The sequence below is a fragment of the Nerophis ophidion genome, linkage group LG03, assembly GCF_033978795.1.
Source record: "Nerophis ophidion isolate RoL-2023_Sa linkage group LG03, RoL_Noph_v1.0, whole genome shotgun sequence".
Classification (NCBI taxonomy): Eukaryota; Metazoa; Chordata; class Actinopteri; order Syngnathiformes; family Syngnathidae; genus Nerophis; species Nerophis ophidion.
This window is the reverse complement of record NC_084613.1, coordinates 24,899,726-24,923,678: the sequence shown is the minus strand read 5'-3', so window position 1 is coordinate 24,923,678 and position 23,953 is coordinate 24,899,726. Positions and strand designations below refer to the sequence as shown.

Below are 23,953 nucleotides of genomic sequence, written 5' to 3'. Positions count from 1 at the left end.
AAAAATTCCCACATCTCACATAGACGGACAACTTTTATTGTGAAAAGCGGACTACAGTAACATGTGCACGTGAAACTGGACTACACAAACCAAAGACGCTGTGCCAAAGGACGGTGGGGCGAGGGGTCACAGATCAAGCCGATAAGGACGCCGCAGCCGGGAATGGCTATGAATGATTTCCGTTGAAGGATTCAAGCGAAATTCTTCTTGAGGAAGTTGATGAGGCCGTTGGTGGAGGAGTCGTGAGAGAGAACCACGGAGTCGTCTTTAAGCTCCGGTTCGATCTTCTTGGCCAGTTGCTTCCCCAGCTCGACACTAGGGTGTTTGACACAACGCGAGTCAGCAGTTTTATGTAGGCTACGTGTCCAAAATGGCGGAAGACAAACTTACCCCCACTGGTCGTAGCTGTTGATGCCCCACATGACGCCCTGCACAAAGATTTTCTGCTCGTACATGGCTGAGAGAACAGTTCTGTCAGTAACCATCAAGAAGGATTGGCGTGATGGTTTATTAAAGATGGACTCACCGATTAGAGCTCCCAGCGTGAAGGGAGTCAGCTTCTTGAAGACAATGGAGTTGCTTGGCTTGTTCCCTTCAAACACCTTAGAAGTAAGAAAACACAGGCTGAATCACGTGACGCTGCGCGATGGCCATCAGATAGACGCATCCTCAGATCGGTGGTCTTACTTTGTGAGGAAGAAGATTCTCCAGAGTGGCGCCTGACAAACCACTGGCCACCAGCTCCTTCCGAGCTTCTTCTGACGTTTTCCCCTTCATCAGAGCCTCAGTCTGGGCCAGAAAGTTAGCAGCAAGGATCTGCAACATTACAGGATTAATTGCAACAAACTGATCAAGACGCCATTATAGCAACACTTCCTCGCTATAATGTTCCAGGAAGGACTAATAGTGGCCTTTCACTAACAAATACTCTATGAATTTTATGCTTCCCATAACAATTTATTTTTGAGTAATGGGTAGATAACTGTATTTGAAACGCCCCCTTTTCCACTGCCCTCTTGGTGGGACGTCATCTAGAGCAGTGGTCCCCAACCACCGGTCCGTGACGCATTTGCTACCAGGCCACAGAAAAACAATTTGTAAACGACTGCATTTTCTCCGACTCAACTTTCCCCCTGTCCCACTAGACACACCAATAAGCTTGTTTATAGATGTACAATAATACTCCTCATAGTAAGTTGCCATTTGTTGATACGATGCACATTAATGAACATATAAAATATAAATGTAACAGATTGTAGCCTAAAGCTGATTTCCATCTGCATGTCATTGCAGAGAAACAAGCCCAGGGCTCCCACTAATTCAGCGTTATAGTGAGTTGTATTTTTCATGCACTTATTTTTGCTGTATTTTTATCTGCCACAAGTGGAAAGCTGGTCCCTGATAATAATGCCTACATTAAAAGTCAAAATCCTCGCAACAAATTACACTCACTTACTTGGTTTCAGCCATTTTGTGCGGGTCAGTTCTATTGTATTGCTACAACTTGCAACAATGCATCGAGCAGATGTAGACATGCAGTATTTGTTGCCGTGTAATGGAAAAGGTTAACGCTTTTGTCAGCAAACATCCAGTTTTATGCCTCATACTTTTTTTAATGGCCAAAACGAAACGGGTGGACAACAGGGTCACCCTCCAGGAAGCAAAACATAACATGGACAAAGTCAGGCTGTCAGGGATATGATATGAAAATAAGAGGAGATGGTCTCTTTTGTATAGGCCTGGTGACCCGAGCTTGACCTCTGGTTGGTACACTATAACAGTCAAAAGGCCAAGTAGCACAGGCTGAGGCATGGAGGAGCCAATTCTCCCCACAGGTGTACATGCTGCAGAACCTGTTGAGACGTTTGCTTGTCCAATAAAGTAGTCTTTGTTTAACAGCATAATCCTTGATCTTTCACACACTCATGCCACACTTCAGCCTAGAAGAAAGTGGCAAGACCAGAAACGACAGACATATTTGCTAATTCCTTCAAATTCTGAGTGGAAATATGTTGATTCAGGATTAAGATGCTATCAAAACACATACCTACTATGCTATATGAAATTGCTGCTAGTCTTCTGTAGGTGACTTTAGCAAGCTGATGCAGACCTGCTCACATTTTTAAAGGTTGGCATTTCAAAATGTGCCAAAACTTGTAAGAAAACAAGCCTAAAGTTACTTCTGGTTCCAAATTGGGGGAACTTTTACCACATTTTTGGTCCAAAACTTTGAAGTACCAGTATTGTCAGCCTAAAAGGGTGGGCCCTTTTAAAAAGGTCATATAGTATTCTCAACAATTTCCAATTAGTGTCAGAGGTCACACAATAGTGCCTTAGAAGTATGTTGTCCAAAACGTAGCCTTGATGGTGGAATTTCAACTGCTTAAAAGTACTACTGCTTATGTCGCTTTAATGCTATAGAGCCGTGTTTGTCCACTCCTTTCTCCGACAGTGTGGGTCTCCAAGAAGTACTTTATCAAATTTTTACATAGACACTAACATACCCAACATAATAGTTGTCATATATCACAACAACATAAAATTACAGGTGTGGACCATGAGGACACGAACGTTGGCTAAGCCGCCTGAGCTACAATGCTAACAGTACAGACTCATTTTAACAAAATAATGTTAGGTTAGCATATTTTGCTGAAGAACAAAAAACTGCTCAAACTTACAGCTCCCACATCTCTCTGAAGGATAGTTGGTAAAGCTTTAAGCTTTTTTTTTTTTTTTTTTTTGGCAAATTGGGGGTAAGCTCACCATTTACTGTCCATGGGGAGAGAGTAGGGCCAACTCGCCTTATAGGCAGAACAGGCACGTGCACAGGACGCTGTGATCCACGAGGGGCCAAGTTTTACGAGATAATAGCATACAAAAAGTCAATTCCTTGATAGGGCACTTCATATGACATTTTACCACAAATCTATTCCTAGCCGCTTCGTGCTCTGTCACTGACAACAATACAAGCTGAATGGGTCAAAACACGCTGAGGCCCTCTACAAGAAGGGACAGAGCCGCCTCTACTTCCTCAGGAGGCTAAGATCCTTCAACGTCTGTAAAAAGATGTTGAAGATGTTCTACGAGTCGGTGGTGGCGGGCGCCTTCTTGTCCGCTGTGGTCTGCTGGGGCAGCGGGGTGAGAGCCAGGGAACAAAGACTGGACAAGCTGGTAGAGAAGGCCAGTAACGTGGTGGGAGTGGAGCTGGACTATCTGGCGGTGGTGTCAGAAGAAGTCTAGCAAAGCTCCTAGCCATTATGAACAACACCTCCCACCCACTACACTCAGACCTTGCGGAGAGAATGAGCTCGTTCAGTGGAAGCCTCAGACTCCCAAAATGCAACACGGAACAACACATGAGGTCTTTCATACCTACAGCCATCAGACTGTATAATGCATATGTTCCTTCTTGACTGAGCTTAAATGTAGAATATATTTATATTATTGTCTATTGCGAGCAAACTGTGGTGCTGAATTTCCCCCAGGGATCAATAAAGTACTTTCTATTCTATTCTATAAGGACAACTTTCCCCTCTGTCACAGGTTGATGCACAGCATATGCCCTTGTTTTGTAAGGCACAGGTACCGGGTTCAAATCCTAGGTAGAAATGATTTAGGAAGGTATTAAGAAAGCTTATAAATGTATGTTTCCATCCGTCCATTTTCTACCGCTTATTCCCATTGGGGTCGCAGGGCGCGCTGGTGCCTATCTCAGCTACAATCGGGCGGAAGGCAGAGTACACCCTGGACAAGTCGCCAACTCATAGCAGGGCCAACACAGATAGACAACATTCACACACCAGGGCCAATTTAGTGTTGCAATAAAAGAAAAAAATTAATTTCCCAATGAGTTCAAAACATGCAAGTTATATTCAAGTTTCATTACAAATTAAAAAAATATTTTTTTTTTTTCAAGTGGGGGGAGAGGCCAAAACAATTCTGCTTGATGTTAGTTTAGCCTGACATAAAAAGATACAACTGTTTTTTTTTTTTTTTTTTACATCTTTTAAAATGGTACTATTGCATAATAGGAGAAATTTTAAGATGTCAAAGTGATTTGAGTTCATAAACTGCTGCACTGAGGAAATAAATACAGATCTTTTAGGGGTGGTGGTCTAAAAACGTAACAGTTCGATAAGTGAACTTCACAGTTTGTTTTGCGTGCTCGCTGGAGGTTCAACCACCCACTCACGTTGCGCAAAGTGTTGATAAATGTCGAGCGTATTGAGACATGTTACCTTGTGGTGAAGATTGTCTCTGATTGGATGCTGAGACTGAGCCGGAATGAGGAAGTCAGCAGGAATCATACGAGTGCCTGCAGAAGGAACGGCACCAGCGGGAAGTTGTTAGCATGAAGCTAAACAATGATATGCAGTGTGTGTGCGTGTGAAACCTTGGTGAATGAGCTGATAAAAGGCATGCTGGCCGTTGGTCCCGGGTTCGCCCCACACGATGGGTCCAGTGTGGTAGTTAACCCGTTTTCCTTCTTTGGTGATGTACTTCCCGTTTGACTCCATGTCTCCCTGTGGACGCAATACACACACATCCAGTAAATAATAATACATGTGTGATGAGAATAAAAGAAGACGCCACTCTTCCTCCATCACAGGGAGGTTCTGCTTCTATAAACAAGAATTATCGAGAAACATCCATCCATCTTCTGCTGCAAATATATAAATTTAGCTAAGTCAGTGTGTAGCTTGAATTATATTTTTGTTGCTGCTTGAGAATGCTCCACGGGTGTTCAATTGAGTTCACACTTGGCCACTCCATCACATTTAACTTTCCAATAAGGCACTAGTCATCTTGAAGATGTGTTAAGACTCATCACAGTACATGTTGGACTTGATCTTTCCCCCTTTATGAACTGCAAATCCCCTATGTTGGAAGCACTGGTGCACACCATGCTAGATTCTTTAAACATTTTTAAAAAGTGTTTTAAGCAAAATTTATTGCAACATAATGCTTAGTATATTTATCACACCCCTTATGGTTGAGGAATTCACAGTTGCATAATTATGGTTTTGACCTCTCTAAGTATAATTACTTTTTTTTTTTTTTTTTTTTTTTTTTAATTGATCTCAACTCTGTACACTGCTGCTGGAATTTTAATTTTCCTGAAGGAATCAAAGTACTATCTATCTAATGAGATTATTGCAGATCTTCAAGATGCAACCTTTTAATCAAATTTGAATAAGGTATATGGTTTAAAGACCGATTTAAAGATTCCTTTTTTTAAGAATGTCAACCTGTTGGTATGAAATTGTAAATGGGTATTTGGTGGGTAGATTTTGAAAGGAATTGTATTGTACTGTATTTTGTTCATTATATGATGATGTATATTTTAACTGTGGTTCCCTGTCCATAATCAGTGTGCTTCTAGTGATATTAACAAAAGTAACAATACATTTTGTCCGTCTGTAATTAAATAAATAAATAAAAAAGACTCTGGGACAAGACAATCATCTTACTACGGCGGCATAGCTCGGTTGGTAGAGCGACCGTGCCAGCAACTTGACGGTTGCAGGTTCGATCCCCGCTTCCACCATCCTAGTCACTGCCGTTGTGTCCTTGGGCAAGACACTTTACCCACCTGCTCCCAGTGCCGACCACACTAGTTTAAATGTAAAAATTAGATATTGGGTTTCACTATGTAAAGTGCTTTGAGTCACTAGAGAAAAAGCGCTATATAAATATAATTCACTTCACTACGGTGGCCTACAGGGGCAAACAGGGCCTAAAAATGTCCAAAACACACACAAACTCCTAAAACATGCAATACGGAGAAAACAGAGGTCATTAAAATCGCTAGATTTGTCAGACACATCAGCACGACCGGCAGGGGTTTCGTCAGACTGGTGCAACTGGCACCAAAACTGTAATCCTTGATAGACACGGCTTCCCCCTGTTCAATCTGGCAGCCGTGGTGACGCATTCTTCCAATAGCCAGCAGAGTCCTACGTATTTATATCGATGGGGCTTCCTTACAAGGACCATGCCAACTTCCCGTTTTGAATGTGTTTTGCCCCACACTAATGTGTTGGGTTTTGTTAAGTGGCATGCGTTTTGACAGCCCCTGTATCTTGCTACTCACCTGTGTTGCCAGCTATTTAGACAAGAGATCCCCAAACTACAGCCCACGGGACGTGCCAGTTAATTTTTGAAAATATTCAAGATGAAACCGTGCCAAAGTGCTGCCATCTAATGAACAATGTTGATATTGTTTGTCTTTGACCATAATCATTGCACAGTTGTGGTGTTAATCAATAGGTACCAAATTAAACAACCATTCCCACCCATGGTCCAAAATCAGAAAGTTAATGCACGTCGTACAAAACAAACAACCTGCCCACTAAAATATGTGGACTAGGGTTGTCTCGATACCAATATTGTGGTACCAGTACCAAAATGAATTTTGACACTTTTCTAAACAAAGTGACGGAAAAAAATGGCATTATTGGCGCTATTTTAACAAAAAAATCTTAGGGTACATTAAACATATGTTTCTTATTGCAATCCAATTTTGTCCTTAAATAAAACTGAACATACTAAACAACTTGTCTTTTAGTAGTAAGTAAGCAAACAAAGGCTCCTAATTTGTCCGCTGACGTACACAATAACATATTGTGTCATTTATCATCCCATTATTTTGTCAAAATTATAAAGGACCAGCTGTAAAAATTTATTATTAATCTACTTCTTCATTTACTGTTAATATCTGCTTGATTTCCATTTCAACATGTGCTATCTACACTTCTGTTAAAATGTAATAATCACTTATTCTTCTGTTGTTTGGATACTTTACATTAGTTTTGGATGATGCCACAAATTTAGGTATCGATCCGATACCAAGTAGTTACAGGGTCATATTTAAATACATTGGTCATAATTTAAGTTCTCATGTGTCCATGGACGTATTTCATGAGTTTATGAATATAATATAATTTATAAAAAAAAAAAAAAAAGATTTCGTAACAATAAAAAATATCAATGTGATCATTCCATTATCAACTAGTTATGCTCTTGTATTTGGTATCATTACAGTGGATGTCAGGGGTAGATCCACCTATTGGGGTTCGTTTACATTGTGACGCTGGTGAGCCATGGTGTGAAGCATGTTTAACTATTCCTTGTCCTGTAGGGATGATACTTTTAAGAAACGTACTTTATTTGTTTCCATGGAGGTGAGGATTAATGATTTACAAGTAGCTAAAACACTGTCGATTGCAGATGGACATTAGCCGCTAACTAGCTAGCCATGTTTTAAAGCACCTCTTCCCGTGGGTGTTTCAGTTATAGCGTCACCTTTATCTTTAGTTTTTAAGCCAAAATGCATCCATTCTACCTTTTTTGTCTACACACTGTGTCTGCTTGTAAGCACTCAGTGATTGTGCGCTGCCAAACATGCTCCTTTGCTGGTTTTACGGGCAATGTCCCGATGGTACGATGCGCCGTCATGCCTGTAAAAAAAACAAAATGGCCGAACCGGTACTTTTCAACAAAGAGTATTGTAACATTTTTGATTTATTACTACCACGATACTATACTAGTACCGGAATACCATACAACCCTAACGTGGACATTATAAAAAAATGTCTAAGCACCATAAACAAATCAAAATTACACCCGTTTAAATCCACTACAAAGTATGATGGGTAATCTACTCTTTCACCACAATTCAACTGCTTGATATTTCTGATTGGTTACAAAAAGGAGGGCGTCACAGAAGTAAACAAGGTAAGAGTGGTTCAAATACTCATAATAGCTAATGTTTGGCAAAGGAAGGACTATCGTCATTGCGCAAGTACAACAACATTTTAATTTTTAGCCCAAACCCGTTCAAGAGTAGACATACAAGGTGACAGAACTGGAACACTGATGGGTCGCCACTTACCCCCATAAAAAGGTGGATGCTTGACTCAAAAAAAATTGATGCTGACTGAGCGCGGAAAAATTACAAAAATTTGAGAGCGATACGATAAGCACAAATATACATATTACGACACAGATAAAACAAAACTTGCAACTTCCAGCCGTCCATTGCCACTAGGGAATTAAAAGCGGTGGCAAACGTGTGGGCTGGGGTATGTGGTCATATGCATCCATGGTCCATTCTGCGTTGGTCTGTGTGTGTTTTGTCTGTCGGCCGGGAGTGGCATGGCGAAGAGTAATAACAGTTGAAACTTATGTATTGTTGATCAATCTGTTATTTAACGCTGTATTAATTACTTTATTAACAAACTGATGATCTCCTCATAATATTGTATATACTACATCTTTTTTGTACGAAATAATCGTTGTTACGTTACAATCAGCACTTTGCTGTCGCGCACACACACATGTACCATGAATTGATTAACATGGACCCCGACTTAAATAAGTTGAAAAACTTATTCGGGGGTTACCATTTAGTCGTCAATTGTACAGAATATGAACTGCACAATCTACTAATAAAAGTTTCAATCAATCAATCAATCAAAAACACACACAAAAATCTTTTAACCCAAAATGGCCCGTGAGTGAAGAAGTTTGGAGATCCCTAATTTTAGATAATGTGTGTATTGAACACATTTCCAGTGAATAAAAAAATATATACATTGCAATACAAGCTGTACGCTGACTACTCTAAAAAAAAAATGAAGTAGTGATGTTGTCCATTAAAGAGATATCGGGTCATAAAAATGACAAATATTTGCAAGGATTCTAACCTGCTGGAAGTAGGCAGCAAAGCGATGCATGTACTGGTCGTAGGGCAGCATGGCGTGCGTCTCGGCCTGGAAAAAATTGATGTACCAGACCCCCAGTAGTGCCAGCAGGACAGGAAGGTTCTGATCCAACGGAGCACTGTGGAAGTGGTTGTCCTGCCGGAAGGCACATTTACTAGGGATGACAAATCATTGGAAACTACTAAAAGTAGAATGATGACGATGATGTTACCATCCAATGAGCGCCACTCAGCAGCTGCTCGAAGCCTTCAAACCCTAAAAAAAGAGAATAATGGAAATAAATATATATTTTACTAAATAAGACATCAACGACGTACCGATGTGCAGCGCGATGGAAAGACCGATGGCTGACCACAGCGAGTAACGACCGCCGACCCACTGAGGACGACAACGCCGAATAAGTCAAACCGTCAACACGAATGCAAACACGTGGGCGCAAACTTACGTCCCAGAACTCGAACATATTTTCCGTGTCGATCCCAAAGTCTTTGACTTTGGCCTGCGGACGATACAAGAGCGCTGTGGCGTCACAAACATACACACACAAAAAAAAAGACTGACAAAAAGTTGTGACGTCTTCATAACTTACCGCATTGGTGGACAGAGCCACAAAGTGTTTGGCAACGGCGCTTTTCTGAAAAACACCACAAATTAATCAACGAGGCCCGGCGGTCTTGTGACTCACGGTCACATGACGCAGCCTCACATTGACGGCGGCACGAAGGAACCATTCCCTGGCCGACTCGGCATTGGTAATCGTCTCCTGTGTGGTGAACGTCTGCGAGGAAAGCACACGTTAACAACAGAGCAAAGCCACACAAAAAAAAATGCTCACCTTGGAGGCGACGATGAAGAGCGTGGTCTCTGCGTTGAGCTGAGCCAGTGTTTTGGCCAGGTGAGTACCGTCGATGTTGGACACGAACCACACATTTGGTCCGCCCGCTGAGTATGGCTTCAAGGCTTCGGTCACCATCAGCGGACCCTGAAGGTAACGCCTGCTACTCAGCAACCTCGTTGGTTGACTCATCTCATGACCAGAAAGTTAACTCACCAGGTCGGAACCTCCGATACCAATGTTGACCACGTCGGTGATGCTCTTCCCGGTGAACCCCTTCCACTCGCCATTGCGCACTTTCTGTGGACGACATAATCAAGTCACGACCTTTTAACACCACAAATCGCCACAAAAATATTCAGTGGCCTCCGTTCCATCTTCATAACTCTGCTTTTCCTACGCAGCTGGTCTGCCAAAGCTAAGAAAACATAGGAGGGATCCATGTTGGTAGCTTAAGAGCTTTGTCGCTATATTCAGATCCCTTTAGATCTGGGCTGTTCAATTTTTTTTCAACTGAGGACTGCACACTGAAAAATCAAACTGTGCCATTTTGAAATTATTCATTTTCAAAGTTAATGCAATATCAAGATTTTTTTTTTTATACTTTAGGGCTCTCCTTTAAGTGTGGTGCCAGGCACACAGAAGGGTCTCAGTCATGAAAATGTTCAAAATAGATAATAAATAAACACTTCAATCTTTAGATCATCTTCAGGCTTGTTGATACAGAGTATTTTTTTATGCTTTATGCTCTTTGTTAAAATCCTGTTTTTATTGCCCCCCCAAAAATTCTAAGTGAAGTATTTGATGTGTGGAAATTTGAGCCTTAATTGGGTCAATAATTCACAACACCATTGATTTTACACATTTGTCAATTAACTCATTATTATTAAAAAAAAACAACAAAAAAAAAACACCCCACAACAATTCTTGGAGATCCAAAAGGGCCCCATTCATAAAAGTGTTAAAAATAAGTAATCATTTTTTTTTTTTTTTTTTTTACTTTCAACACTTAAGTGTATTATTTTTCATGGGGAGTTTTTGTTTGTTGTAATGCCCTTTTTCCCCCAACAAAAATTTGTTTTTTTTAATCTAGCAAACACACAAAATATGACATATTTTCCCCAAAAAAGTTTTAAAATGTAATATTTGATGTAAAGGAATTTGGAGCCATGAATAGATCCATAATTCATAACATTGATTTTGATTCATTATTATTTTTTGAGCAGTGACCCTTTTAAAAGGGATTTTGTATATCGTTGACAATACTTATGGAAGACTAAAGTAGTTTTTTTCCGCTTTCTAACATATAAAAATCTGTTTGTTCTAGGTGGCTAGCAATGCAGATAATGGGAGCAATCAATTCTACCTCTAAATCAGTTTAAAAATGCATTCGAAAACCATCAACAATACTTCATTTACGTTCCGTGAGCTGTATAATAACCAAACTGTAGCGAAATTGTTATTGTAAGAGCAAACACTGAGGAACTGTTTATCTAGCGTAGTAACACATTGGCGTGCTTTGGTATTGGCCGTAAAAGCTAACTACCGCTAGATAAGATAGCTTTTACATCAACATGTTTGAGTTTGCAATGCAAAACACTGCGATACGACACTAATTTGTACTGTCTGGAAAACGTGAAAAATCATATTAGCCCACGTTTCAAGTTTTGTTTGTACACAGCTGAGCTAGCCAGACAGCGTATGTACTGTAGTTGTAATAAAACGCATAACGAACTGCATGTGTCATGGTCGATATTAAAGTGCCTCACTCGATGGACAGTTGTCTGTTTGCTCCAGGTGGCTGAGGATATTTCCTGTTGATTTTGAGTAAGCACTCCATTTTTGTCGAAATAGCTTGGCGCCAAGCTCCATATTTACAGCGACAAAATCGCTTTCATCCCCTTCTACCGGCTTCCGTCTGCTCCAACGTCTCATTCTTTTGGACAAATGAATTTAATTTCTCCAAAAACAGTTGTCTTTGTTGTCCGTTTACTAGTCTGCCATGATTAGAAAACACACACACGCGTTTCATTCCGGCAGTAGGAAAAAACATTTGTTGCTACAAGTCGGACGTGCGTTGCTATGGAAAGAGATATCAATGAGCGGAGGGAATTAGTCCTGGAAATTATTAAAATGATCACTATATATATTAAACATATTACATATTGTTATGAAGGTGTATGTTACTAATATATATATATATATATATATATATATATATATATTATACACACACACACACACACACACACACACACACACACACAGAGGGGCAAAAAAGTATTTAGTCAGCCACTGATTGTGCAAGTTCTCCCACTTAAAATGATAACAGAGGTCTGTAATTTTCATCATAGGTACACTTCAACTGTGAGAAACAGAATGTGAAAAAAAAAATCCAGGAATTCACATTGTAAAATATGGTGGAAAATAAGTATTTGGTCAACCATTCAAAGCTCTCACTAATTGAAGGAGGTTTTGGCTCAAAATCTCACGATACATGGCCCCATTCATTCTTTCCTTAACACGGATCAATCGTCCTGTCCCCTTAGGAGAAAAACAGCCCCAAAGCATGATGTTTCCACCCCCATGCTTCACAGTAGGTATGGTGTTCTTGGGATGCAACTCAGTATTCTTCTTCCTCCAAACACGACGAGTTGAGTTCATACAAAATGGATACATGGATGATACAGCAGAGGATTGGGAGAACGTTATGTGGTCAGATGAAACCAAAATAGAACCTTTTCTTTAAAATTCTTACTATGTGAATTCCCTGATTTTTTTTCACATTCTGTCTCTCACAGTTGAATTGCACTTATGATGAAAATTACAGACCGCTGTCGTCATTTTAAGTGGGAGAACTTGCACAATCGGTGGCTGACTAAATACTTTTTTTGCCCCACTGTATGTTTGTGTGTGTATATTTTATATATATATATACACACATTTTCTATCGTATTCCCTTTGGGGTCACTGGTGCCTATCTCAGCTACAATCTGACGGAAGGCAAGGTACACCCTGGACAAGTCGCTACTTCATCGCAGGGCCAACACAGATAGACAGACAACATTCACACATTAGGGCCAATTTAGTGTTGCCAATCAACCTATCCCCAGGTGCATGTCTTTGGAAGTGGGAGGAAGCCGGAGTACCCGGAGGGAACCCACGCAGTCACGGGGAGGACATGCAAATTCCAAACAGAAAGATCCCGAGCCCGGGATTGAACCCAGGACTACTCAGGACCTTCGTATTGTGAGGCAGACGCACCAACCCCTCTCACACCGAGCTGCCCATATCCCATTAGCCGCATCTTTCAATCATTTTTATTGTTAAATCATTAAAAAACAGACACGTGTTCTTGTCTCTAATAATGATTGTGAACAATAGGCAAAATTCCAAAAAAAAATGCAGTTCCCTTCAAAGAAAAACTACTTTGAAGGCAACTTTGTGTCAACATTTGAACTGTTTCACGTTATATTTGGCCTGTCAGTGCCTTTATTCCACTTTTTTTTTTTTGTAATAGTATTCTTAGATTGTGCCGCGGGCCATTAAAAATTTGTCTGCGGGCCGCACCCTCCTCTGGATACTTTACGTTAAATAGTACTCGCAACAAACCTAGTAACTATTTCTGATCTTATTGTAGGAGACTAACATGACAGCCTGAATCGCATATGCATGAGTGATGACCAATTATGCAAATTGGACATTGAAATACCACCACAGATAGACTACAGTTCTGTGGAAAACACAAACAGAGCCAATCCAATCCAGTGCACTTTATTTGTATAGCACATTTAAACAACATAAATGTTTCCAAAGATCTGCACAACAATATTAAAAACAATATTGAAATATTATCCTTAGCTCCAACAATGACTGAATAAAAAATAAAACCAATATAAAACCAATAAATATGATTAAAAACAATTTTAAAAAGGGTATAACCAATTAAAACAAAAAATAGAAATCAAAATTTTAAAAAACACAGAAAACACAGAGGACCACACAACTCACGTAGTGTTAAAAGCCAAAGAATAAAAGTGGGACTTAATACGAGACTTAAAACACTCCACTGTGGGAGCAGTTCTAACATGGAGGGGCAGAGTGTTCCAGAGTTTACGGCCGACCAAAGAGAAGGCCCTGTCTCCCCTGGTTTTTAGTCTGGTCTTGGGCACCACGAGCTGGAGCTGGCTCTCGGACCACAGAACGAGCGCAGGAGTGTAAATTTGGATGAGGTCCGAGATATAATGAGGTGCCAGTCCATGTAAAGCTTTAAAAACAAACAGCAATGTTTTAAAATCAATTCTAAAATGAACAGGGAGCCAGTGCAGACTCTCAAGGATTGGGGTTATATGCTGGCGTTTCCTGGTCCCTGTTAAAAGTCGTGCTGCCGCGTTCTGGACTAACTGCAACCAGGAGAGAGCTTTTTGGGTAATGCCAGCATAAAGTGCATTGAAGTAGTCCAGGCAACATGAAATAAAAGCATGCACGACTTGTTCAAAAAGGTTTAAAGATAAAAACGGTTTTACCTTTGCTAAAAGCCATAGATGATAAAAATAAGATTTTAAAACGTCATTGACTTGTTTGTCAAGCTTAAAATCACTGTCTATAGTGAGCCAACAAACACTGGTCATTGGCCCAGTACCTGTTAGTGGGCGGGGCTATACCGGGCCACAATAATAAAAGTAATATGTGCTTTTGATGCAGCACTTTAAATCTTTTTTCTTAAACGTAATTTGTAGACGTCACATGTTGGTGTAAATTTATATTTTATTGAGCAGCCCTGATAAAAATATAAAAAAGGCCATATTTTTGTTGATTACCTGAGTAAGACTGGATTGTCAAGACAAGACTTCGGAGCAAAATGGATGAAAAAAATGCTGCTTCTGTCACTCATGCAAATTAGTGTGTTTTTTAGTGTGTTTTATAAATTGCTACAAGACAAAAGCATTAGATTACTGCAGCATTAGACACACCTGCGAGAAGGCTTTCATCTTTTCCAGCACGCGGTTGACTTCCGGCATGACGTCCTTGCCGTCAACGTGGACGGGAGTGTTGGAGCGATTACGCAGCGCCACGTGAAGCACGGCGCGACCCTACGTGCACATGCACAAAATGAGTTGAAGCCGTCATGAGCGAGCGTGCACGTGAAGCTCACAAGCACACCTCTGTGAAGTTGATCTTGTCTCCAGAGAACATCTTCTCACGGGCCTCCTTCACTCCTCTGGACTCCGCCTACCACACAAAACACACATGTCACATGACTCCCAGGTTTAATCTGAGGACACATAACCAGTAAGTGCTGCAGTGCTATTGTGGGAACACGCGCAGGCCGAGTTTCGACATTATGGTTCGTGTCGCCACGGCATTACAGCCTCTAGGCCCTTTTCACAATAAGTGTTGCTGACTTCCTGTCTGTCCACATTAGTCAGGGGTGAGGTGAATAGGTGGAGGTTACCATGGCGATCAGCATGTCCATGATTTCCTGGGTGATGAGATTCTTGGAGTAGTCAAGCAGAATGTCACCATCGCTGGTCTCTACCGTCACACTGACACACACACGATAATCATTAGTTTTCAATGCAAAACAGGGGTCACCAACCTTTTTGAAACCAAGAGCTACTTGTTGGGTACTGATTAATACGAAGGGCTACCAGTTTGATACACACTTAAATAAATTGCCAGAAATAGCCAATTTGCTCAATTTACCTTTAATATATATATATATATATATATATATATATAAAAATATAAAAAATGGGTATTTCTGTCTGTCATTCCGTCGTACATTTTTTTCCTTTTACGGAAGGTTTTTTGTAGAGAATATATTATGAAAAAAAACACTTAATTTAACGGTTTAAAAGAGGAGAAAAACTCGCAAAAAAAATGAAAATTAAATTTTGAAACAGTCTATCTTCAATTTCGACTCTTTAAAATTCAAAATTCAATCGAAAAAAATGAAAAGAAAAACTAGCTAATTCAAACCTTTCTGAAAAAAAATAAAAATAATTTATGGATCATTAGTAATTTTTCCTGATTGAGATTAATCTTAGAATTTTGATGACATGTTTTAAAAGGTTTAAAATCCAGTCTGCACTTTGTTATAATATATAACAAATTGGACCAAGCTATATTTCTAACAAAGAAATCATTATTTCTTCTACATTTTCCAAAACAAAAATTTTAAAATAAATTCAAAAGACTTTGAAATTAGATTTAAATTTGATTCGACAGATTTTCCAGAATATTTTTTTTTTTAATTGTAATCATAAGTTTGAAGAAATATTTCACAAATTTCACAAATATTCGTAATCGAAAAAACAAAAGCTAAAATGAAGAATTCAATCAAAATGTATTTATTATTCTTTACAATAAAAAAAAAATACTGAAACATTGATTTAAATTGTCAGGAAAGAAGAGGGTGGAATTTAAAAGGTAAAAAGTGTTTAAAAATCCTAAAATAATTTTTAAGGTTGTATTTTTTCTCTAAAATTGTCTTTATGAAAGTTATAAGAAGCAAGGTAAAAAAAATAAATGAATTGATTCAAACAAGTGAAGACCAAGTCTTTAAAATATTTTCTTGGATTTTTGAATTCTATTTTGAGTTTTATCTCTCTTCGAATTAAAAATGTCAAGTAAAGCAAGACAGGGCTTCACGGTGGCAGAGGGGTTAGTGCGTCTGCCTCACAATACGAAGGTCCTGCAGTCCTGGGTTCAAATCCAGGCTCGGAATCTTTCTGTGTGGAGTTTGCATGTTCTCCCCGTGAATGCGTGGGTTCCCTCCGGGTACTCCGGCTTCCTCCCACCTCCAAAGACATGCACCTGGGGATAGGTTGATTGGCAACACTAAATTGGCCCTAGTGTGTGAATGTGAGTGTGAGTGTTGTCTGTCTATATGTGTTGGCCCTGCGATGAGGTGGCGACTTGTCCAGGGTGTACCCCGCCTTCCGCCCGATTGTAGCTGAGATAGGCGCCAGCGCCCCCCGCGACCCCGAAAGGGAATAAGCGGTAGAAAATGGATGGATGGAAGTAAAGCAAGACCAGTTTGCTAGTAAATAAATAACATTTTAGAAATAGAGGCAGCTCACTGGTAAGTGCTGCTATTTGAGCTATTTTTAGAACAGGCCAGCGGGCTACTCCTCTGGTCCTTACGGGCTACCTGGTGCCCATGGGTGACCTCTGATGTAAAAAGTGGCAAATTACTCTATAAATCATTTAAGTCCTGCCAACTATCGTTGTAAATTAATACGATTATATTTTCTGTTCTGATAAAATATTTGTGTCACCGTCTTATTGTTATTGCGTGAGAGTGTTGGGGCGTGCAGCCTCACACGTCCTCCAATCACTTCAGCGCATGCGTATATCTGCCGTCTTCAATCAGTTGCTTACGAACAGGTTGATGCTTAAAATTAAACATGTTTGACAGAAGGTTGACGTTAAAAAAATATTTACTCTTACTGTGTAGCTTTTAATCATAAGCAAACGTTGCTTCTTCCTGCTGGTGTCCCATAATGGAATATTGGCTGCTCCGTGTCTTTAGCCATCAAGCTAACATTAGCTCGTCTAGTTCATTAAACGGCCTGGAAGCTTTTTTTTCCTCAACTTGTGACGTCACGTTTTTATGTTTCCCATGCTCGGTCACCGTGATAAGAAAATGACTGCAGGAGAAAAACATTTAGACATGCAATGGTCACAATGACCTTGTGGTGCACACGGTACCAATTCGCAAGAAACAAAACTTCACATAAAACAGTGACTGGCATTTGATTGAATAATCATTTTTGCTTTTTGAGCCTACCTGAACTTGCGGAATCTTTCCGGGTCTACAGCGAACAAGTCCCTCATTTTAAGACTTCCGGAATGGGCTTGGTACCACTGCTTCAGCCGCTGGTAGTTGGGGTCGTTAGACAGAGACATGACGGTTCTGCTCGGCGAAGACTGCGGTCCAGAAAAATGTGCGACGACGACGACGTGCGAGTGTTCGGTTCCGGTCGGGTTCCAAGAGTCGCAGTGAGGAGATGTGACAGCAACGCACGTACAAACCAATGAGCTGCAGAGGGCACGCCCCTATTGAGCCGACCAATAATGGAAGTAGGCTACAATTTAAGGGGTGGGGTCCACAAAACAGGCGAGTAAACGTCCTTTTAGCTGAAGCCGAGGCCCCGCCTACTTCTAAATACAAGTTTTAAAGTTAAAAACCAAATGAAAAAGAGGCGTATATAGTGTTGATATTCATGTTTTATTGTGACTAAGTAGGCGTGTGCACGCCATGCTGGTTCAGGAAGTTTACATTATTGCATCACACACAACTTGCTTGTGTTTTTGGATGACAGAGTCAATGACTGAGAAGAACTATTTTGCATGCCAATAATGTTCTTGAAACGTTTATTTGCCGGGAAATTCCAGAACACTGAAATCCAAATGTGAAGGTTGGAATTTTATTGGTCACTGATGCAGACCTTGTCACCATGGCAACAGATCAAGTAATAATAAACATGATCAGCTGTCTGCATGGGCTTCATCCTCATCACATTGACCTGACATTCTTATGTCAACACACACACAAGCGGTAACTGAATGCTGTTAACAAGTATTTTTTGTTATGATATTCTTGAGTATTTTGCATATTGTGAACAAAGTCTCATAGCAATCTGATACTTGGTGTCTTACTGTTACGTTAATGACACTTCATCTTACTAATTACAGAACGTTTAGCAAAAGCTAAAGTTGTCAGTTAACTGAAGTGCGATTATGCCATGTGAAGGGAACAAATGATCACATAACTTGCTCATCCCTGATGACAACCCTGGGGTCCCCTGCTGCGACAGTAGTGCAAGTGTAATTTTGTATCTTTGGGGCGCTATATCGTACTTTAAAGGTCAAAACGTGTTGGAATTATGAGGCGAAACGAGCACATTGTAATGTGAGGAGCTGGAACGAGATGAAGCTGAGGAGGACTTCAGACGGCAGGAACGAGCGGAGCACAGGCAAGCGAAAAGCTACGTGACGTCTCGTAGAAAAAATACCACATCTCCCCAAATAAAGCACGGGCCTGGACAGCTAAGAAAATCTTATCAAAGGTTGAGCTCAGAAAACGCCACATTGTGAGTGAACCAGTGCTGGCGACAAAAACGTGACGACATTCCTCCTCACCGCTACGCCGCCACCTTGTTGTCCTTCTAGAAGAAAAAGAAAAGGACAATACATTTTAAATACAAAACATGGTGACAATATACCTGCGTGATCACATGCGTCACACGTCACCCTGTATGCTGATAGGTCGGCAAACTCCCGCCCGGCCTGGCTGTTTCCACGGTATCCGCCTCTGAAGCCTTGTGGCGGTGGGAAGGAGCCCCGGCTAGACGAACGGCCACGACTTCCACGGAAGCCTGAGAAGCCGCGACCACGATAACCCCCACGGCCCTGACCGTGACGAAAGGGGACGCCAAAAGTCTCCGCATTCATTCGCCTCTCCTCCGCCCAAGTCTTCCGACGCTCTCTTCGAGAAGGGCGAGGCAATCATTAGGGGCACATGTGACCATCTGTGAGTCACATGACTTGAAAAAAACAACTACCTGGGGAAAACGCTGCCTCCACACCTGTCGTTGGCTTTTCTGGTGGGTAGGGGGTCAGGACGAAGGCAAAATGACGTGGCGGGCAAGGAGGTTAATTTCTGATCAAGCTACAGCAGTTACATACCTGCTGTCGTCACATGAGATGTTGTCAAAGAAGGACTTGGTCTTGTCGTAAAAGCAGTTTGGACCGAGCGTGTCACCCTCTTCATGCGTGTTGCTTGTGTCGTTCTGTGTCTCAACGCCGGACTCGCCTTTCTCTTCGCCGTTCACCGCCTGCTCTGACTTGTCGTCTGCCAGCAGAGAAAAGTCATCATTGTCACCATGTACTCTTTTGGACTTTTTGGATCAACTTGGACTGGTGGTCTTGGGAGTCGGATTAGAACCTTTTATCTTCAGCTTGCTCTGAAACTCCCGTTCAATGTCCTCCTTGTTGAATTGAGCGTTGGCGCTCTCAAAGTCGAAGTCCTTCTCAAACTTGACGGCACCGTCACGTCGCACGTTGAAGCGGCCCCTGCCTCGGTGGCCGCCCCCTCTTCCCCTCCGGTTAGCGTGTGCTAAAAAAAATGAAGAAAGAAATGTTAAGGAATGTGGACATGGCGGCTTAAATGGGAACTGCCCTTCTTGGGGGGAATTTTGTCTATTATTCACAATCTCTGAGTAAAACAAAAACATTTTTGTTTGTATTTTTTTATGCATTCTAAGTCATAAAGTTTGAGGTGGCTAACAATGCAGCTAATGGAAGTACAATATTTGCAGATAAAGCAGTAAAAAAAGAAAAAAGCATCCACAAAACGCCAACAATACTCTATTCATGTCTCGTGACCTTATTATTAACCAAATATTATCTATATTGTTTAAATATGCTAATGCAGACAAACTATTTTTAGCTGTGTCATGATCACAGAGAGCTAACTAGCTTGTGCTGCTAAATTGAGCCGGTGAGCTGCTTGATCGCCTGTGGGTTAGTGAAAGTTATTTCTAAATTATAATTACATGGATAATAAAAGGTTGTGGCCATAAACGAAGAAGTTCAACATAAACCCCAAGATGACGAAAAAGACACGAAAAGACTCTCGTTTGCAGCCACCTTTTTTTTAAACCCTTTGTAGGAATTATAGTTAATTCTTCACATAAACGGGAAAATATGAACATCAGTTCGAAACCTAGTGAGAGCAGACAGTACAGTAAGCAATTTTTTGATTATGTTTGTACATCTTGTTTACCACTTAGTAATAGTGATCTATAGAGATGATGATTTCATTTTCCAGCATGATCTGGCACCTGCTCAATAGTGCCAAAACTACCAGTAACTGGTGTACTGACCATGGCATTACTGTCCTCGATTGGCCTGCCAACTCCCCTGACCTGAACCTCATAGAGAATATGTGGGGTATTGTGAAGAAGACGCTGAAAGACACCAGACCCAATAATGCAAATGAGCTAAAGGCCGCTATTGTAGCATCCTGGGCATCCATAACACCTCAGCAATGCCACAGGCTGATTGCGTCCATGCCACGCCGCATTGATGCAGTAATCTGTGCAAAAGGATTCCCAACCAAGTACTGAGTGCATTAATTGAAATTTTTAAATGTTTGATTTTGGTGTTATAAATCTTTCTTTTTTACTTGGTCTGAAGAAGTATTCTAATTTTTGGAGATAGGATTTTATAGTTTTCTTAAGCTGTATGCCATAATCAGCAATAGTAAAAGGCTTGCAATATTTCAGTTGATGCCTAATGAATCCAGAATGTATGACATTTTCATGTTTTTAGTTGAATTACAGAAAATAAATTACTTCATCACAATATTCTAATTTTCTGAGACAGTGCTGTATACTTACAACATGTACACAAAACAGTTTTTTGGGACGTTTTTTTTTCTGTGCTTTAAAGATACATAATAGAGCGACTCCCATTGGTTCATTCTTAGCTGACCTTTGCTAATGTTTATTTGCGAGTTAAAATTCATAGAAAAAAAAGAAAAATATGTGTGCTTGTCTTACATAAGGATTGTGAATGATAGGCAAAATTCCCTGAAAGTGCAGTTCCCCTTTAAGTTTGTGTGAAGGGGCTCTAACTAGTCTCACCCCTCCTCAGGTCTACAAGGTCCTGCTGTGGAGTCCTTCCAGTGCTTTGAGTCAAAGAGGGAGGAGCAGTACGAGTCTGGGCGGGGCTACGGCGACCCAGGCTTGGGAGGGCAGGTACGGCAGCCGTGGCAGTGCTTGGAGCAGATTTTCTGACCTGTTCCACAATGGGGGCGCTCTTCTTCAAAGGATCTGGAGGTGGGCTGCTGCGTCCTGTGAAAGAAAACAAAATTGGGGAGACGGTATACGCGTTTTCACTGCCATGGCTGTGAGTACTTACCGACGCTTCCATATTGAGGAGCGACTAGGGTGCTGGTGTTAAACTGGTTGTAGGAGGAAAGTGGGGCGCGGTTGAAGAGCCCATAGGAAGATGCAGACGGAAAGGCGTTGGGAAGCACAGCGGCCGAGGATGATGGAGTGGAACTTATGGAGGACTAATGGAGACAGAGAGAGAGGGCTTACAATGAGGATTCAAGGAGTCAATTAAAAGGGTCTTGTGTTGGAATACACACCTGGACGATGGCTGGGTCCTGGGGGAAGGAGCTTGTGGGCTTTGGGGGCTCGCACACTGTCAGATCCTTGATGTCACTTCCTCGAAAGATGATGTACTCAAAGGTGTCATCGCGAGGCGGAATGGGCCTGTCAGTGGGCCGGTCTTCAGTACCGAAGGAACGCACTAAGATGAGATGGGACAGGTGTCATTTAAACTTGCTGGCACACATCATATCTTGTATTATGTTTAAAACACCTCTAGGTAAAATTCCGACCACACATACATAGACAACTTTGCCAAGCACTGTTTGCTAATTCCATCCATCCATCTATCTTCTTCCGCTTATCGCTGCTAAGCAGGGAAGCCCAGACTTCCCTCTCCCCAGCCGCTTCGTCTAGCTCTTCCCGGGGATCCCGAGGCGTTCCCAGGCCAGCCGGGAGACATAGTCTTCCCAACGTGTCCTGGGTCTTCCCCGTGGCCTCCTACCGGTTGGACGTGCCCTACACACCTCCCTAGGGAGGCGTTCGGGTGGCATCCTGACCAGATGCCCGAACCACCTCATCTAGTTCGGCTTTACTTTGAGTTCCTCCCGGATGACAGAGCTTCTCACCCTAACTCTAAGGGAGAGCCCCGCCAGACGGCGGAGGAAACTAATTTTGGCCGCTTGTACCCGTGATCTTATCCTTTCGGTCATGACCCAAAGCTCGTGACCATAGGTGAGGATGGGAACATAGATCGACCGGTAAATTGAGAGCTTTGCCTTCCGGCTCAGCTCCTTCTTCACCACAACGGATCGGTACAACGCCCGCATTACTGAAGATGCCGCACCGATCCGCCTGTTGATCTCACAATCCACTCTTCCCTCACTTGTGAACAAAACTCCTAGGCACTTGAACTTCTCTACTTGGGGTAGGATCTCCTCCCCAACCCGGAGATGGCAGTCAACCCTTTTCCGGGTGAGAACCGTGGACTCAGACTTGGAGGTGCTGATTCTCATTCCGGTCGCTTCACACTCGGCTGCGAACCGATCCAGTGAGAGCTGAAGATCCTGGCCAGATGAAGCCATCAGGACTACATCATCTGCAAAAAGCAGAGACCTAATCCCGCGGCCAGCAAACCGGAACCCCTCAACGCCTTGATTGCGCCTAGAAATTCTGTCCATATAAGTTATGAACAGAATCGGTGACAAAGGACAGCCTTGGCGGAGTCCAACCCTAATTGCTAATTTAATTGTTCACAAAGAGTGGTCGAATATTAAATGCAGCGCTAACAATCTCGAAACTGCTTTTGGACGAACCACTAGTGACGTCATCATGACGCACCAATGTAAAATGCTTGAACATCAGCAAACTTCAACTTTACCTAAAGCAAGTTGGCTTTAGCCTACTTGGTCAGGATACTTAAAAAAAGAAAAATTAAATCAAAAACGGAAAGTCGTTTGCGTTAAGAACATTTTAAACAGAATTTGGGCTTCTTAATCTTCCCACAGGAGTTAGCATGCAGAGTGAAAATTGTGGTTGCAAGCTTTAAGAGGGCCAAATGACTACTTTGAACAGTCCTGTATGATACTAATACTTTAGAGACAACTTGGTAATTGTGTCGGTTGGACCAATAACAAACTATCTCATTCAGCTGCAGCCATTAGTTACAACGTTAGCTCTTTGCCACCTTTAGCTAAAGCCACTGTGGAGTTCTCGGTGTCGATGGTGTACAAAATCCCTTCGTAGCGGATCTCGGCCTTCGAGATGAGGCTGATTTTACTGCCGAGGTACGGCGTCCCGCCACTCATGTTGCCCTCCAGAAAACAACGGTTGTGACGAGAAGCAAAATGGACGAGCACTCCGAAGCGGTAGATGAGCAGAAGTCACTTGAGCCGACAGCGACGAAATTCGTCCGCAGTTTTGCTACAACAACATGGCTACCTCATCCGCCATTGAGGGGGGGTTCCACACGCGCAAGGTCTGATGGGAAATTGTAGTCTCACGCGTACACATAGATCTCCATTGAGTAGGAAAACATTGCAGCACGAAGCTCGACATTGGTGGCCGTCGAACGTACCGATGTTTAAAAACCAAAGTAATAAAGAGAATATTGTAAAAATATTTTTTTAGGAAATTGTGCAAATATGTTGTAACACTCAACAGCTAACCTGCTCTAGCAACCAAAATCCTTCACTCGTTTTAGATCACGAGGTAGCCCGTAAGGACCAGATGAGTCGCCCACCGGCCTGTTCTAAAAATAGCTC

General features: G+C 41.7%; 2 protein-coding genes across 3 annotated transcripts; both read right to left on the bottom strand.

Moving 5' to 3' along the window:
* Positions 1-15: 15 nt before the first annotated feature.
* On the bottom strand, positions 16-17,605 carry gpia (glucose-6-phosphate isomerase a). Its single transcript, XM_061894703.1, has 18 exons — positions 17,357-17,605; positions 15,017-15,107; positions 14,725-14,793; positions 14,535-14,654; positions 9,778-9,861; positions 9,562-9,708; positions 9,433-9,504; positions 9,316-9,360; positions 9,172-9,225; positions 9,044-9,104; positions 8,938-8,981; positions 8,709-8,861; positions 4,394-4,523; positions 4,239-4,315; positions 688-816; positions 527-602; positions 391-457; positions 16-315 (listed from the first exon to the last, which is right to left on the bottom strand). Exons 1-18 carry the CDS (start codon positions 17,473-17,475, stop codon positions 192-194), a joined length of 1,662 nt encoding a protein of 553 aa, XP_061750687.1. The 5' UTR covers positions 17,476-17,605; the 3' UTR covers positions 16-191.
* A 173-nt stretch (positions 17,606-17,778) lies between these two features.
* On the bottom strand, positions 17,779-23,673 carry lsm14aa (LSM14A mRNA processing body assembly factor a). Of its 2 annotated transcripts, none has more exons than XM_061894705.1 (9): positions 23,377-23,673; positions 21,728-21,891; positions 21,496-21,649; positions 21,219-21,428; positions 19,517-19,687; positions 19,258-19,423; positions 19,134-19,172; positions 18,823-19,057; positions 17,779-18,734 (listed from the first exon to the last, which is right to left on the bottom strand). In XM_061894705.1, exons 1-9 carry the CDS (start codon positions 23,495-23,497, stop codon positions 18,714-18,716), a joined length of 1,281 nt encoding a protein of 426 aa, XP_061750689.1. In that variant the 5' UTR covers positions 23,498-23,673; the 3' UTR covers positions 17,779-18,713. The 2 variants fall into 2 exon arrangements, with proteins under 2 accessions (XP_061750689.1, XP_061750688.1); XM_061894704.1 differs by having other exon boundaries at positions 17,779-18,737; positions 23,377-23,671.
* Positions 23,674-23,953: the final 280 nt, after the last annotated feature.

What these genes read in the sequence shown, in the direction of transcription:
- gpia (XM_061894703.1), bottom strand. Translation starts at nt 17,475, where the DNA reads ATGTCTCTGTCTAACGACCCCAACTACCAGCGGCTGAAGCAGTGGTAC. An exon ending in TTATCAGCTCATTCACCAAG is followed by an intron (nt 4,316 to 4,393) that starts GTTTCACACGCA and finishes TTCCTTCTGCAG; the next exon opens with GCACTCGTATGATTCCTGCT. An exon ending in AACAGCTACGACCAGTGGGG is followed by an intron (nt 316 to 390) that starts GTAAGTTTGTCT and finishes CAAACACCCTAG; the next exon opens with TGTCGAGCTGGGGAAGCAAC.
- lsm14aa (XM_061894704.1), bottom strand. Translation starts at nt 23,497, where the DNA reads ATGAGTGGCGGGACGCCGTACCTCGGCAGTAAAATCAGCCTCATCTCG. An exon ending in CACAGTGGCTTTAGCTAAAG is followed by an intron (nt 21,892 to 23,376) that starts GTGGCAAAGAGC and finishes ATCTCATCTTAG; the next exon opens with TGCGTTCCTTCGGTACTGAA. An exon ending in CCTTGTAGACCTGAGGAGGG is followed by an intron (nt 19,688 to 21,218) that starts GTGAGACTAGTT and finishes CATTTTTTTTAG; the next exon opens with CACACGCTAACCGGAGGGGA.